We start from the raw sequence: 16,259 nt of genomic DNA, 5'->3' as shown, positions 1-16,259 counted from the left end.
CTGCCAAGGTGTGCTGCCTTGATGTTTCACTAGTTTAAAAATTAATCATTGAGCAGTATTAGGCCCGTGAACAAGCTAATGAGAGACTGCACTGAGAAAAGACTGTGGCTTCCTTCTTTCCGGCGTAAATATTTCTAGGGGCGCCTGGGGGGCTCAGTCGGTTAAGTGTCCGACTCCAGCTCAGGTCACGATCTCACAGCTCATGGGTTCAAGCCCGTGTCGGGCTCTGTGCTGACAGCTCGGGGTCTGGAATCTGCTTCGGATTCTGTGTGTCCCTCTTGCTCTGTCCCTCCCCCACTCACACTCTGTGTCTCCTTCTCTCAAAAATAAACATGAAATGTGAATATATCTATATCTATATCTATATATATATATATTTATGGGCTACCAACGCAGGAACTTCCCTCGGCTAGACCCCCAAGATCTGCCGACCGAATTCTGGCTGGGTGGGATTCCCCTCTGCCTGAATGTTTCACTTTCCACATGATAAAACAGACTTAATTTTTAATTAGATTGTGGTGATAGGGAAGCCTGTTGAATTTTCGGAGGCCTGTAGTCCGTGAACATCTATGCAGACTAGGACAGACTCTCTGAAGGGCTCCGGACATGGAGGAAGATGCTGATGTGGGGCCGGGAAGGAAGGAAATGATATTTAAGTGGCTTTTCCCCAAGACGCTAAGAGAACTGAATACATATTATTTATATTTAATGATTAAAGAGCTGCTGGCAAGCCAACAGCTGGACGTATTTCTATTAAAAATATATTAGGGCAACGACACTGCCGTGGGCACTCAGACACCGGAAGGCAGAACATCGGGGCCCCGAACACGTGCCCCCAGCCCCCCTCCGCTGACCTTCACTGGCCGGCTCCCTGGTGGCCGCCCACAGGCAGGCGCTCACAGCCTCGTAGGAGGCGCTCAGCCGCGTGGTGGGGTCCCTCTTTGGCTTGGGCGGAGGTTGTTTCCGTGGTGATGGGAGGCCACTGCTCTCCTCCAGACTGGACACCAAGTGCAGAGAAGGAGACCGGGTGGACGGGCCGGCCAGAGACTGGAGCAGGCCGTCCACCGCCATGGGCACCCGGATGGAGGCGTAGGGGAAATGCCTGGGTCCGCCCTTGTCTTCGGCCCTGGGGGGAATAAACACAAACGGCACCCACCAGGGGGCCCAGATGCATTACTCAGATGGTAACAACGAACCCCCCGCTTAAGCTGACACGATCACTCCGCGGCTGGAGGATGCACGGCTAGCGCTCCGGTGAACCTACACAACTGGACAGAGCGGCCCGGCCTTCCGGCCCCGGCTTTATGATGAAGGAGCTCGGGGCAGAGCCACCGTGGGGACTTTTTCAACATCTCACACAAATGCAACCTTCCTTCAGGAGCACAGCATCTTCTACCAGGTGCTCCCTGAATGAATTTTTCACACTCTGATTATTAAGCAAATCAGAAAACCAGAATTTCAATCTGAATGATAATTTCGGGGAAATCCATCTTAATAGAGAGTTACTGGTGCATCAAATGCGAGGAGTTCCTCACCCCCTCCCCCTTGCCGAGGAGTAGATACTTGACTTAAAATGGTCAAAGATGTACATTTCTCGCGCCCTCTCTCTCCTTCCTCCACCTCCCCTCGCCACTGAAACTCCGTGAACAAATTATGTAATTATGCGCAGAATTATTATTTTTGTTCTGTTACTCCATCTGGCTGTCCAGTGCCAAGCGAACCACCACTGGTTTGCAATGACTAAGCAGAAAAATCCTTCCTCAGTTAATTCTACATCAGGCAAATGAACACGTAATCAAATTGGGAAATTGGGGTGGTGGTTTAGTTCCAGCAGTGAAAATAATAAATATTATTCTGGAAGTCAGATAAAATGAATAGTTATCTGGTCTAAAAAAAATTCCTTCTGGCTTCCCCTGTCAATGTAATCATGTAGTAGCGAGATGCCAGGGCATTCATTTTACAAGGAGTCTCTGAGCATTTGTTCCTGTAATTATACCTTTGTAGAGCAGGGCCCCAGCCGGGCTGGGGTCTAGCACGAGGCAGAGCCAGACACCCATGTAGAAAATGAACTAGCTGAAGATGAAAGCGTGGCACTCAGTGAATAATTTGTTTTCCCTGTAATGTTTAATTACAGTTTTCCGTACAAAGGGAATTTTTTCAGGATTTAATCACTGAGATATTTGAAGCTAATTAGCAAGAGACACATCACCATTTCATCTTTAATAAAAAAATCGTTTGACATAGGCAGGAAAGACGAAGGGGAGTCGTTTTTAGCGAGAAACCACCAGATAATGCCAAGTTCCCATGTTGTTTTTCAACAAACATCTGCCTGACCGCGAGTTAGGACCCAGGGCCCTGGACTCCCCAGGAGGGCTACTGAGGACCACGGGCGTCCTCATCTTCCACAGGCAGGCAAGAGTGACAAATTGGAGGATGACCAGGTGGCCTCCACATTTCTATTTCAAGCCCAGCATCCAACATGAACTTTAAAATCAAAAGCTTTTCCCAAAACTTTCCGTATCGGCAAAGAAAATGTGACACATTACTAAGGGCGATGTAATACATGCAACCACTGATTTCACTACTTTGCTGTTCTCAGAATGGCTCCTTCATTTTCTGGGGTCAGATTTCCAGAAGTTTCTATGAGTCACCCTATATATATATGTATATATATACACACACAGAAGACTTGTGTAAAGATGCCAAGAACCAAGCTATATATTTTTGCTAACACAGAAATGTTAGCTGCCTTCAAACTTTGGCCTTGAGATGGTAAGTGGTAGAGCATCGTAAGGGAAGTGGTAATTATTTCCTCCAGCGAAACTGACACATATAGCACCGAGTGCATAAAAAGAAAGCACATGAGGGGACCCTTTTCAATTGCGACGAGGCTTCAAAGAGCAAACGGTGCACACATCTATGCTTCTTCCTGTAACCGCTGTCATATTTGACTGAACTCTGCATTAAGGGCTATCGGAATTTTCCTGTCTCCACTGGATCAATTGCAAAGGTAATTAAGGTTGCATTCTATCTGCCCTTACCTTTTGGTTCCTTCCTCTGGCTTGTTTCTGGCCTCCACCTTTTCTTGATGGTGAGTAGCTTTCATTTCGTTCCGGAGCCGGTCGTTTTCACGGGCGATGTCGGAAGCGTTCTGAATGACCAGGGCATCGTAGGTCTTCAACCCCATGTCCTCTGTAATCTGCAGGAAGCTGTTGATGGACGTGACCTCTCGCTGTCTGATGTTCCTTTTCTGAAGCAAATGCTGGCGTGCCAGAAATCCTCTTATAACTTCCATAAAAGAACACAATCGGGGGTCAGCGAGTTGAGCAGAAGTGAAACCCCAGGTGCCCACAAACAAAAGTCACAACACATCTATGTCTGAGCAGCTATAAAATAAGATACATTTAACTGAGAATAAGAGTTTACAAAACATTCTAATCTCGTCTTTGAAAAGATATCTAAATCCAGTAATGATAACCCTAGAGCTCAGATCCTTGACCTAAGTCATGAGACTTTCACACTTCTTCCCCTAACACAGGCTGGATGTGATGGACTGGACTGAAACCCGGGGGCAGGAAGCAGGTTCAGACCCCAGAGAATTCTGTGGTGTGGTTCCAACTGGACCATTTTAGGATCATTATATCAGATCATAACAGAAACATTGGAGGCTTCAAAAACACACGTGGTGTGTTAGTAAGACCGTGATTAAACTTCTAGAAAAACAAACACTGCATTTAAGACTCTAGAAAGAGATTGTGTAGAAATGTAGGGTGTCCTTTCTGCTTTCTGGGGATATGGAAGTAGAAAAATGTATGAGAACTGAGAGAAATAAGTGAGTGAACACGCTTTGGAATCGCTAGCATGTCACTAACTAATGGTAAGACTTGCAAACGAAAGTAGTAACGCCCACCATTTTCAAGGTACTTTCATGTGTTAGGTACTCCATTGTTTAATGCCAAAACTCAGTGATAATTAATATGCCATTATGTCCATTTCATACCCAAAGAAATAGCTGAGTGAAGCTAAGAAAACTCCAGATAAACACAACCAATGAATAGGAGAGACAAGTTTCAGCTCTCGGTGCTTACACACCAAACTCGCTCTTTTCCCTTTGACCATATAGACACTATCTTAGCTCTCCAGAGAGCGGATGCCCAATGGAGAAGTCACAGGGACACATATTTGTGATCAATGTGAGGGACGCACATTCTAACCACGGACACACGGTGTAAATGGAGAAGGATGTGAGAGGGGGAGTCTGTGTGTTTGGGAGGATTTAAATGGCCCCTTCTCCTGGACGCTGTGGCCAGGCTCAGGGACTCCCAGGGGTGCCATTTGACCTTAGGATGCTGTCCCTTCCAATTCCAAGTTTCTAAGGTTAGAAGGAGCTGCTCGAATTCTAAGATCTATAACTTCAGGGGAAAACCGATGTATGTGGCAAAGACATCTTATTTTTCTTTATAGTGCAGGGCGGGAGGGGGAAAGGCCATAAAACACGAAGTGTTTTAAAATATTCCCTGGCTATAAAGAATAAATGTGTGATTTTTATGATACTCATCTTGAAGCTTGATTAGACGGTTGGAAGCCGGGCAGGATGTTACACAATTATAGCTGCAGAGGCAAATAACGAGCAGACATCCGAAGTGCTTAAGGCGGGGCGCCTGGGGGTCTCAGTCGGTTGGGCGTCTGACTTCGTCTCAGGTCATGATCTCACAATTCGTGAGTTCGAGCCCCACATCCGGCTCTGTGCTGTCAGCTCAAAGCCTGGAGCGTGCTTTGGATTCTGTGTCTCTCTCTCTGCTCCTCCCCTGCTCATGCTCTGTCTCTCTCTCTCTCTCTCTCTCTCTCTCAAAGATAAATACACAGTAAAAACTTGTTTTTAAATTAATAAAATGTTTAAGCCTTTTTTTCCCTTTTCCAAATGGCAAAACTAAATCATTACTTTGGAATGCAGTTGTATTAAGTTAATGGTAAAACAGACACACTGAACTAATCTAAAGGGGAAAAAATTAAGCCATAAAAGGTACTATCAGACTTTCAGGAATATCAAATGCACAGGTGCTAACCATGTGATGGGCACAGTGCGAGAGAGAAGTATAAGAATTCACACTGGCCTGTTTGCTCGCTCATTCTTTGTCCCATTTAAAAAAAAATAAAAGACGTTGACTTTTGGAAGGGTGAAGGTGAGGGTATGTTCCAGATGTTTAATCTCATGGAATAAAGGGAAGATTAATGTGGCTCGGCCAGACTTCTGACCCGGGCACAGCAGGGCTATGCTCTGCACGCATGCACGTTCACTGGGGGTCTATCACTTGGCCTCCAAGGGACTCCATGTTCTCGCACTTCAGACAGGCGCCCTTTAAAAATTCTTTAAGCATGGGGTGCCTGGGTGGCTCAGTCGGTTAAGCATCCGACTTCAGCTTAGGTCATGATCTCACGGTTTGTGGGTTTGAGCCCCGCGTCAGGCTGTGTGCTGACAGCTAGCTCAGAGCCTGGAGCCTGTTTCAGATTCTGTGTCTCCCTCTCTGACCCTCCCCTGCTCATGCCTCGCTCTCTCTCTCTCTCAGAAATAAATTTTAAAAAAACTTAAAAAAATAAAATAAAAATTCTTTAAACATGATATACCAGTTGCTCAAAACTGGTGTTTTTAATAAGAGGCAACTAGGAAAACTAAATTTGCCAGAAATCAATATTGGCTCCGGTTCTCTTGCTGACAGTGTAAAAGACTGGTTGTATACACTTAACAGCTTTGAGATTTTAACAGGCAGCATTCCTCCAGGACAGAATGAACCCACAGGGTCAGAAACAAGCTTCCCTGAGGAATAATTTAATATTAAAATAATTAACGCTGCAGCTTTCTCCCCAACCTCCCCCCCAACATTTACAAAGGAAAAATGAGAACCTTTGAAAAACTGGAAATAACTCCAAATTACATAAATTTCGAGTAAATTTCATACCAGCAAAAAGTACTGAAGGGGCTGTTCCAAGAGATGTAAAAGTAAAAATCAATAATTAATGCTTTGCATTTAAGGGCCTGTAATTTTAAAGAGGCTTTTATCTCCATTATTTCATTTATGTAATGTGAAATTATGGTTCTTAACTTGATGCCACTTTTTTAAAGACCCATCTCAATTTTTATCCTTGAAGGTGAAGGAGAATCTCGATTTCTCTTGTCTCTTCTGTGTCGGGTCAGAGGGGTCAGTTTCATCTCTGCCATTGCATAGAGGAGACCTTTCTAGTGAGCAGCTCTGATGGAAGGGGAGGCGTGTTCTCATCGGATAGAAGGAAACTTTCCAGGAGGATCTGAGACCCTGGCCTGTGTACAGATAACAAGACAGCAAACGGGACTCTCCGCTGGCTCCACAGCGCGGGCCTCAGGGCCCTGGTCTGGGCGATGGGGCCTCCCCGGCCCAGTTCTATTGAGGCTGCAAATGCAGATGCTGATTCTAGAGGTGCTGGGTGGGCCTGAGGCTCTGCATTTCTAACCAGCTCGCAGGTGACGCTGATATGCCAGGGGCTCAGATCGCACGGCAGGTGGCGGCGCTGACCCCACCGATACCACTGCAAAGGCGGTGGTGCACGCCGGCCTGGGCCCCCAGCCTCTCCCTACACGGATGAAGGACGACCAGATTCTCATAACCCAGAGGGGAGCAAGACCTGTCGGGAGCTGCGGGAGGGCCTGCCTCCGTCCCCCGAGGCTCCCTACGCCCGGGTGGCCTCCAGGCTGGGGAAAGTGGCTTCGGGAGACCAAGCGGAGAACCAGCCGCTTGACGCTGGGGTGTGGAGGGCACGGGGGGGGGGGGGGGGGGGGGGAATCCCAAGGGGGGTGCCCGCAGGCACTGAGCCCGCGGCGGCTCTGCTGGGNTGCGGGAGGGCCTGCCTCCGTCCCCCGAGGCTCCCTACGCCCGGGTGGCCTCCAGGCTGGGGAAAGTGGCTTCGGGAGACCAAGCGGAGAACCAGCGGGGGGGGGGGGGGGGGGGGGGGGGGGGGGGGGGGGGGGGGCGGGTGTGAATCCCAAGGTGGGTGCCCGCAGGCACTGAGCCCGCGGCGGCTCTGCTGGGAGGGGCTGCACCTGTCGGGGTCCCAGCCGGCTCGTGAAGGCAGAGACGCCTGCTCGGAGTCATTTAGGGAGGCTTGTTGGAGGGCACTGTGTGTGGTGACAGGGCTGAGGGAGAATCACTGGTGACTGTCCCTGGGGGGCTCATGTCACCGCTCAGGGAGGCGATGCAGGGAGAGGGCATGTGCTCCCGCGGACGCCAACAGCCTTCCAACGCCCGCAGCCCTGCCAGACAGACCCGGTGCCGGGCCGGACCGCATCCCATGGGACAGAAGAGCCGCCCCGCCCCTCACTCCTCTCTCTGTCATCGGCCCCAAGGGCCCGCACACACCTGCGTGGACAGGGTGAGAGCCAAGCCCACGCCCCCCTGGGGCCTGAGCTGGCCGAGAGGGACGCTTTAACATGGAAGGGAATTCTGAACTTCAATGTTACTTGGACTGGACCTGTCAAACTCCGATGGAGACAGTTTGGGGCTCCAGCGTGTAGAGGGCTTCTTCTCAACAGAATATGATAGGCCCCCTTGGAGATTTCAAGCAGGGGCTCAAAGGACAGAGGCTTGGACAGAATGAAAGCAGTTTCTGCACTAGCCATGCTTGGGTTGGACATTTCCAAAGACAGCAGAGAGCTAAGCTCATGACAGCAGAGTGCACCAACGCTAGCATGTTATTTCTCTTTTTGGGGCCTTTCTTACTTCATGATATATAGTATCATGAAATCATTAAGCAAATTAAAATTTAGTATCTATTAAGTACATGTGTTTTATGGTTGGCATAATTAAGATTCCTAAAATGTACCCATTTTCAATGGTCAGTTGGGGTTTTATAGGGAAAAATATATATTTTAAGTTGTTTAAATTAAGTTTATTCATTTTGAGAGCAAGTGAGCATAAGAGGGGGAGGGGCAGAGAGCAGGAGAGGCAGAACCCTAAGCAAGCTCTGCACTGTCAGTGCAGAGCCAGATGCATGGCTTGAACTCTCGAACTGTGAGATAATGACCTGAGCCGAGACCAAAAGTTGGAAGCTCAACCCACTGCATGACCCAGGTGCCCCATAGGTAAAAAGCTCTACATGAAATATCTCCTAAAGCTAAAGTGATGCTGTCTGCTATCAAAGGTAATCATCCAATATTACTGTCACTTCCTAATGGGAAAATCAGAGTCAAAAATTTCCCCAAGGCATATGCACAATTGTATAAAATGTGGTTTGGCGAATCTGTCCATTCCAGTCCTCCAAACCCCAGCATGTGCCAGGGGCGCTGACAGAAATGCCCTAGGACTCTGGCTCATACCTGCACCTAAGTGCACCATGGGGGGGTTCCCCACTGTGGATTCAAAGGTCCATTTTCCTGTCCCGTGCTTTCTGAACAGATCAACAAGCATGAATATTTGCCAGGCAGTGGACATGTAAATTGTAAGATATAAATACTCTCTCTTGCAAATTACGATCGAGGTGAAATTTTGCAATGACATTTCAGATGAGATGACCACCAAATAACGTAGGAGCAGTGTGGGCCAATGCTGGTTTTCAGACAGATACAGAGCTGACAGCCTGAGTGTTCGCCCGGCTCTTGGAAACGGCCCATATGCAGTATCACGGAAGGGGCCCATTGCAGTGTAGATCCTGCCGACCTTTAACTCAGGGGTGCACTGAATGATTTTGTATCTCACGACTCAATGAGGTTCAGGAAGGTCAGTGTGTAATTGTTACCTTTCTGGCAGGTTATGATTTTCCTCTGCAGCTGTAGGCACATATCATTGAGCTGGCTGGCATGCCAGTATTTCAGAAACACTTTTCGGACTCCCATCTGAAACAAAACAGCGGGGAGACATTGAACAGCATGAAGATGCCAAAAATAATGATGGAAAATAGTCAGGCAAGAGATTTTTCCAGGAGAGGATTAGAAGGAACAAAGCTAACAAAATTAACGCCAGTGCATCTTTCTTAATTTTTTTTAAACACGACTGCATTCACTCGCAACCCCAAAGTTTTTATTCTAATAAGTGTGTTTGCCGTGTGCACACATTGTCACTAATATTTGCAAATGCCCACACACTAGAGTTGTGGTGGCTGCTCCCTGCAGGGCCGGGGAGAAACCCTGTCCTGGGCCCCAGCGGAAGAGAAAACGGTTCCCCTCAATGGTCGATGAATGCTCACACTGCAGAGCCAGACCCTTGTCTTCCCTTTGTGATTCTTTTCCTTCCTCAACTCAAAGCAGGTTGAATTTATGAAAAAGGAAAACAATAAAATAAAAAGACCAAAAAAAAACAAAAAAACAAAAACAAAACAAACCCAGAAAATGCTGCAACACTGACACACAAAATTGTTTCAACTCTTTGTTCCCATCACACCGTATGTGATTATAAATGAATGTGAAGACAACCACAGTTATAGAGCTGCAGCTCAAAAGGAAAAGTCTCCAAGAAGCCATGGGCAATAATCTTCTAGGAGATTGTGTGAAGAGTAATACAATGAACACTTCTCACCAGAGTTTTGAAAAAGTGTGTTGCCAAATCAGCTTCTACAAAAGCTTATAGTGGTACGCAAGCCAGTCCGGGTGCATGCTGTGATGGAGGAAGGAAGCTACCAGAGAAAAGTCTTAAAGCCACAAAACAATCAGCCACATCCATCCATTTTTAAATACATTTTCCTGTGTGTTGTGCGTATTTCCTAACAATTCGCAGAACTATGGTTAGGTGTGAGGAAGGCCCTTCCAGATGTAAATTCCCACAATCTCTTAGAGGAAGAGGGCACAGATAATTCCGGAAGAGCCTGGTAAGGCTAACAGGAAATGCTGTGGAAGCTTGGAGGTGATCTTCTGCTAGATTAAGAAAAAATACCGCGTAGGCGAACCTTGTGATACGTTCACAATCACATTCTCAGCACTGGTGACAAATACTGGCAAGATGAGAAGACTCACACGCGTGCTCCCAAGCATGAGCTGGGCACATTAAAATGCTAACACCTTCCAGCCCCGGCATACATCACAATGACACCCACAGCTTGCACGTACGCACACACCATTAGGTACCGGAAGGGCTTATGGTCAGACTTGTCTCTGGAATGCTTGGCCAGAGGTGGTTTGTGAAGCCTGTCATGTGGAAACGGAGTTATGCCCAACATGTATTGTAAACCCGCTTCCTTCCATCTAACTGTCCCCTTGGCCACGATCTGCTGTCTTCATGAAACACGCAGCTGTGCAAGAGTTGGGGGCCTGAATCTTGCGTTATGGCGGTCAGGCAGGTTATCGGATCAATGGGGAAAGTTCTCAACTACTGTCCTGTTTCAGAGGCCTCTGGTCAACTGGGTGCTATTCTTCATTTAGTTTTCTTTTCGTTGGGTGAAATGGGAGAGTCACCTGGGCGGGGAGCTACAGAGAGTTGTGACTTTTTTCCCCCATTGTATTGCCATTCTCTCTCCCTAGTTATTTTCCATAATTCATAGTTTTTTTTTTCCCCTTCCCAACTGCTGACTTATTTTGGCAGTCAACAGGAAGAGCAGTTGGTACTGTCTGTGGGCACTGCGGAACAAATCTGTGAGACAGGCGCTGGGAAGGAGGGAGCATGGCAGCTCTCCGTTCAGCACCGACTGCAGTATGCAACTCACTGGGGGAAACTTCACCCCAAAGGTAGAATTCATGCAAACCTGGGTCCCAAAATGAATCTCCAAAAGAGTGATAGCCTGCAATGCTATGCGATGCGGGGGAGTCAGTAATGCTCACTGGGGGAGACTAATCTATGGGGGGGTGGGCTCAACATGGGAAAAAGTCCTATGGAATGGAATTAAGAGGACTGGATTCCAGTGCCACTCTCTTAATGAAATGGAGACTCTGGCTGGACAGGAAGGGAGTTAGACGGGACAACAAAGATCTCTTGTAGTGACATTTCTAACAGCCATTCCAGGCACCAAAGTAGGTTTATCTTGAGATTTCTGCTAGATTTGGGGGCTACAAAGGAGGATCATCTCCTCAAAGGGCTCATAGGGAAGCTTCTGGAGAAGATCAGCAGTAAGAAAAAATGACAGAGTTGTGTCCAAGGGACACCAAAGAGGAAGAGGTGATCAAGATGGCATTAGGTGGTATTCAATGAGAAGCAAGTTATCTAAGCAAAGGGCAGACAACGATCTTGTGATACAGCTGCATTTACAGTGATAAGGAAAGGGGCCACACATTGTAACCAGTGGCCACATCACGAAGAGGCTTCCAGAAAAAAACTGGGCATTTTCCTACGAACAGTGTGGATGCACTGGAAGATTTAAAGAGGATCCTAGCAAAATTTCACAAAAATTATTTTTGAGTTTGTATTTGAAATTTATAAGGTTCCTTCTTAAAACCGGAAAACAGGTTGTTGGGCGCGGCTTTGGGGGGGGGTTCCCTGGTGAAGTGGGGCAATATAATGTCATCGACAGTTTGGGTCTGTTCTGTGTCTGTCGGCCAACTCTTACTTATCCTTCACCTCACCTCCATTCTTAGATTTTTGATATCCATGTATCCAATTCCAGTAGGGCTTTGATGACTTCCATTTGTGTTCCCAGAACACCCTAAGGATGATCCTTTGTTTCTCTTATTATATTGCATTGCATATTTGCCATTATGCACATATATTTACATCTCCTGAAGAATATGAAGATATATTCTTGAACTTCACAAGTGGTAAGGATGTGGGGAGGGTTAGATTCAGATTAGAAACAGAACATAAGGGATTGTGAAGTCTTGGTATAAGATGAGTCATGGCGATGGATGATAATGTCTTCAAGGATGAAAATAAGGTATGATGGACAATGAAAACGGAAGCCAGCCCCGAAGTTATACAGCAGCTTGGAGATAAGTCATGGAAGCCGGTAGGTGACAGAACACATGATGGGGGTGCGGAGAAAAGGGAAAGGGAAAGTGGGTTGGAAGTGGTCCACAAATGGTGTAGACGTCTGGCAGAAGGCTGGGGAGCAATGAGTCAGCTGGCCCCGTTCCTCCACCAGAAAGACAAAGGAAGTGAAAGAAAGTGAAACCTTTTAACAGAGTATTTTCAGGAACGTCCAGGTTTCAGTTCACACAAGGAGGCCAAGTTAGATGGGGAGTAAATATGGATGCGGTAGGTTTTTCTCACAATGTATTAGGGACATCCCAGGACCCGACGTGGCCAGTTAAGGAGTGGTCTGAGTGCTTCAGCCGGCAGGTCTGCATATCTCGCGCGCAGAACAAAAGCAGCGCTTGTTGAGATCCATGGATTGGGATGAGGGCAAAGGAGGAGTGGGCCAGGGACGTGAGGCACAGGGCCTGTGAGAGGAGCAATTCGAGATGGGCAGATGCTCGTCTGGGATCCAGAAGGACAGGCCCGCCCCCAAGGCTCCTGGTGAGTTTGTGGTGGAGGTACGGAGTTACAGTTCTCCAGAGGTGAAGCCAAGGGCTTTGTAAACGAGGGAAGATTCTGTGCTTTTGGTTCAGTGGGAGGAGGTGAGGACGGAAGGCTGAATCCACATTACAAGTATCCCACTAAGGCACAGCTGAAATCTTGTGAACATGGCTGGGTACTGTGCTACCAGCACATTTAGATGGGCTAGAAAATTCTTCTTTCAGCTCTTTGGGTCCACTTTACCCATATCCAGTGGCCCTTCCTTCCTTCCTTCTTTCCTTCCTTCCTTCCTTCCCTTCCTCTCTATCTTTCTTTCCTTCCGTCCTTTCTCTCTTTTTTTCTGTATGTATTTTTTACCACGTAATTTATTTGTTGATTGACAATATATAGAGTCACTCATTGGAAATTTTAATATTTGTTAGAATTTTTCTGATCTTTTAGATATGTCATGTTTATAGTATATACCTCTTCTCTCCTTAAAGAATGAAATTAGCCATTGAGTAGTACTTTGGATTTCTTTGTCGGAAATTGTTTTGAATAACACACTTTAGTATTAAGTCCTCTGCTATCACTGATGCTAAGAATTAGCGGGACATAAATCCAGGAATCTTTTTTTTAAGTCAGGAGAATGTAGACAAGATCACATGGATTCTAAATCTTCATCGTCCATTAATGATGTTGACTAGGAGAAAAGTATTGGTCCTCTTAATTTTTTCTATGGGATGAGCTCACATAAAGTTAGCCTGGAATCAGTGCATGAGTGTGCTCTGCCAAATCCAACAAATTAGGCTTCATTCGAACGCAACCAAATGTCCAGATCACCTACATTTTAAATTTTGGTTGCATTCTCTTACAAAACGATGTTCCTCGCAACCAGAGAAAAGGAGAGGTTAAAATATTCTCCAACTGAGCCCTTTCTCTGTGGGCTCCCCAGACACAGTGTTCTGATCTGAGATTAAAATGTTAATGTCATTCTGACTCCTGTAAAAGTAAACCATCTGTGAATTATAGTCATTGCTATTTTTATTAGAAAACCATTAGTTTTTTTTTTTCTTTTTGAAGTGACAGATTTTAACAGATTAAGCACAATTGTCATTGATGACTTCGAAAGCTTCAATCACCGCTACAGTTCGCAGGGAGTTTTTAGAGGTGTAGGCTGTGGGAGCTCAGACAGTTGCTGGAATGGCACTTCTGTAGAGTGTGGGTGGCCTGGAGGCTGCACAGGGAGAGGTCAAGGGAACCGCTGAGGATGTCCTTCCCTCTTTTCCCCGTCCTCACCACTGAATGCTGCTTCCTATCACAGAGGAGCGGGAAAGCAGAGGGGAGCCACGCAGGATGGCAGAGGCTGCCCTGGAGTGTGGTAGTGGGACAAGCATGTGCGGTTTCCATGGCAACCCTGCATCCCACTAGCCTCGCCTTTTCAGGAATGTCCCCCATTCACTGACTGGGAGACCCACAGGCAAAACTAGCTTCAGAGCCATCTTTCCACACATCAAGCTCATGTTACTTTCATGCTTATGATTATTTAAGAGCAGGTCATGAGTTTCAGGATGATGTTCAAACTCCTGAAATGTTTATTAAACTTCTTTCAGTGTGGCTTTACTCAATGCATGCAGATTTATCTACTCTCAAACTACATCCTATGGCTTGCTGTTTCAAAACGGGAGCCTGTTTTTCTGCTCTGGCTTAACAGATATGATTTCTTTCTTCTTCAACGTGTTTCTCTAAATCGTCTACTGGGTAAGCTCCTTGAAAACACAGAAGACTTGGCGAACCGAGTTTAGTGTGTACCTAACAACAATGAACTCATTATAATAGCACATGCACATCACTAGTGAACCTTGTATAAATCTCTGTAATACTACCAAGTTCCTGTTTTTGTCACTATTTGTACACCTGAATAGTCAACGTGACTGTGAGATACATGTGGGCCAGGATAATGCTGGAAAAATATAAAGGTAATAAGTTACATCTACTAAGGTGAAGGAGATAAGAGTAAATGGAATATTCACATGAAGAAAATAGAATTTCGAGAGTGATTTTAATGAACACTAGCTAGAACATGGACTCAGATATTAAAAACATAGTTCATTTTAAATACATTAAAAAACTATGTCTGCTTAGACTATTTAAATGCATTCATTTTGGAAAAGCACATCTAATGCAAAGAGCAAGAAACAAAGATGCTACCTTGCATATTTCTGGTGCCACCACATTTCTCATAAAAGATTATCACAAACCAAAATGTAGATTTTATCTCATAAATTCTAGATTTAGTACTAGTTTATAAATAAAGAGTATTTTGGGACACCTGGCTGACTCAGTCGGTTAAGCGTCCGACTTCGGCTCAGGTCATGATCTTATGGTTTGTGGGTTCGAGCCCCACGTCGGGCTCTGTGCTGACAGCTCAGAGCCTGGAGCCTGCTTCAGATTCAATGTCTTCCTCTCTCCATGCTCCTCCCCCACTCATGCTCTGTCTCTCTCTCAAAAAGAAAAGAAAACATTAAAAAATTAAGTAAATGGTAGTTTATTCATAAAGAATTAATTATTAACCTGCTTTCTGACAGCCTTGCTCATTGTCTCCAATTTATTAATCTTCCAGAAACTTCAATGATTTCGTATTGCTTAGAAGCCAAAATGCCTATCTTTGGATTTTTGTTAATCTCTGAAGAGCTCACAATTTTTACTCTTCTAAAATAGATGTTATTAACTGTTATTTTAACTTCTCACACACTCTGTGAGAGCAGAAAACCAAAGGGAGACTTCTGATGACGCTATCAAGGGCCAATAGCATTCTTAAGCATGGAGTTCATATTGAAAAATGTTACTACTGCTGTCAGTATTATGTTAGATACTGTCCCTCTACATCTATGTGTATAATTATCGAAATATCCGTATTAATAATTACCATAGATTATCTTTTAACAATAATTTATAGTGCATGCTTATGTTTTTGCTGCAAACATGCTTTATTTTCATTATTACTGGCAAAGAATTAATCCTTAACATTCTAATCTCCCTTAATTTAAAAGCTTTAGCATTATTCTAATAAATATTTGTCCCATTTGAAGACAAGATGTATAATGTTATAGTTGCATCAGCAGTGGTCATCCTTCACTGTAATATCAGCATTCTGGAAAAACACGCCTGGTATCTCTTCAGGTGCTACCATGTAGGTCCGTTCCCAGATTTAAAACAGGTTTCTAGACAGCGTGATGAACCACACACTCTCCTTTTATGTGTTTGGATGTCTGCATCACTCTCTCATCAGCCTTGTTTTCCTTCCTGCTCATCTGAGAATGTCACTGTGTTCCTCTAAAACACGGTTCTTTCTACTCTTACCCTGCAAAGCCTTTCTGTGCCTACCAGGTAATCGCTTACAAACAGAAACAGCTTCAAACTCCAATACTTCCAATGCACACCGTGACCCAGTCCTGCACGTGGTCATGGCTCTGTGTCATCTTCACATACTCTCAGGCACATTGTATCTTATAGCTTTCCCAAGTTTCCTTTCTCATATTTATTCATCCACCTGGCCTACCAAGTGTCTGTCCTCCCTATCTATTTAATCATTTATCCATCCCTAACTCCATCCACCCATCCATTCCTCCACCCAACCCTCTATCCCTCCATCCACACATCCACCCTTCCCTCTGTTCAATCACCCACCCACCTTTCCATCCCTCTGTTCATCCATCCATCCACTCACCTATCCACCCACCCATCCATCCATCCACCCACCCATCCATCACCCACCCATCCATCACCCACCCATCCATCCATCCACCCATCCATCCATCCATCACCCACCCATCCATCACCCACCCATCCATCCATCCAACCATCCATCCATCCATC

At 45.8% G+C, this 16,259-nt stretch overlaps 1 protein-coding gene across 1 annotated transcript in view; it reads right to left on the bottom strand.

The window, feature by feature from the left end:
- MYO16 (myosin XVI) overlaps window positions 1-16,259 on the bottom strand; it is a 459,340-nt gene that overhangs the window by 71,390 nt on the left and 371,691 nt on the right. Inside the window, exons 28-30 of the mRNA XM_039226658.1 lie at window positions 8,764-8,860; window positions 3,042-3,288; window positions 855-1,126 (exon numbers count right to left, since the gene is read on the bottom strand). Of these exons, the coding sequence (XP_039082589.1) occupies window positions 855-1,126; window positions 3,042-3,288; window positions 8,764-8,860 (616 nt within the window). The remainder of the gene's footprint in view (window positions 1-854; window positions 1,127-3,041; window positions 3,289-8,763; window positions 8,861-16,259) is intronic.

Source organism: Hyaena hyaena, unplaced genomic scaffold, assembly GCF_003009895.1.
Source record: "Hyaena hyaena isolate Hyena2069 unplaced genomic scaffold, ASM300989v1 scaffold_22, whole genome shotgun sequence".
Taxonomy (NCBI): Eukaryota; Metazoa; Chordata; class Mammalia; order Carnivora; family Hyaenidae; genus Hyaena; species Hyaena hyaena.
The sequence above is the reverse complement of the archived record's forward strand: the minus strand, read 5'-3'. Positions and strand labels throughout refer to the sequence as shown.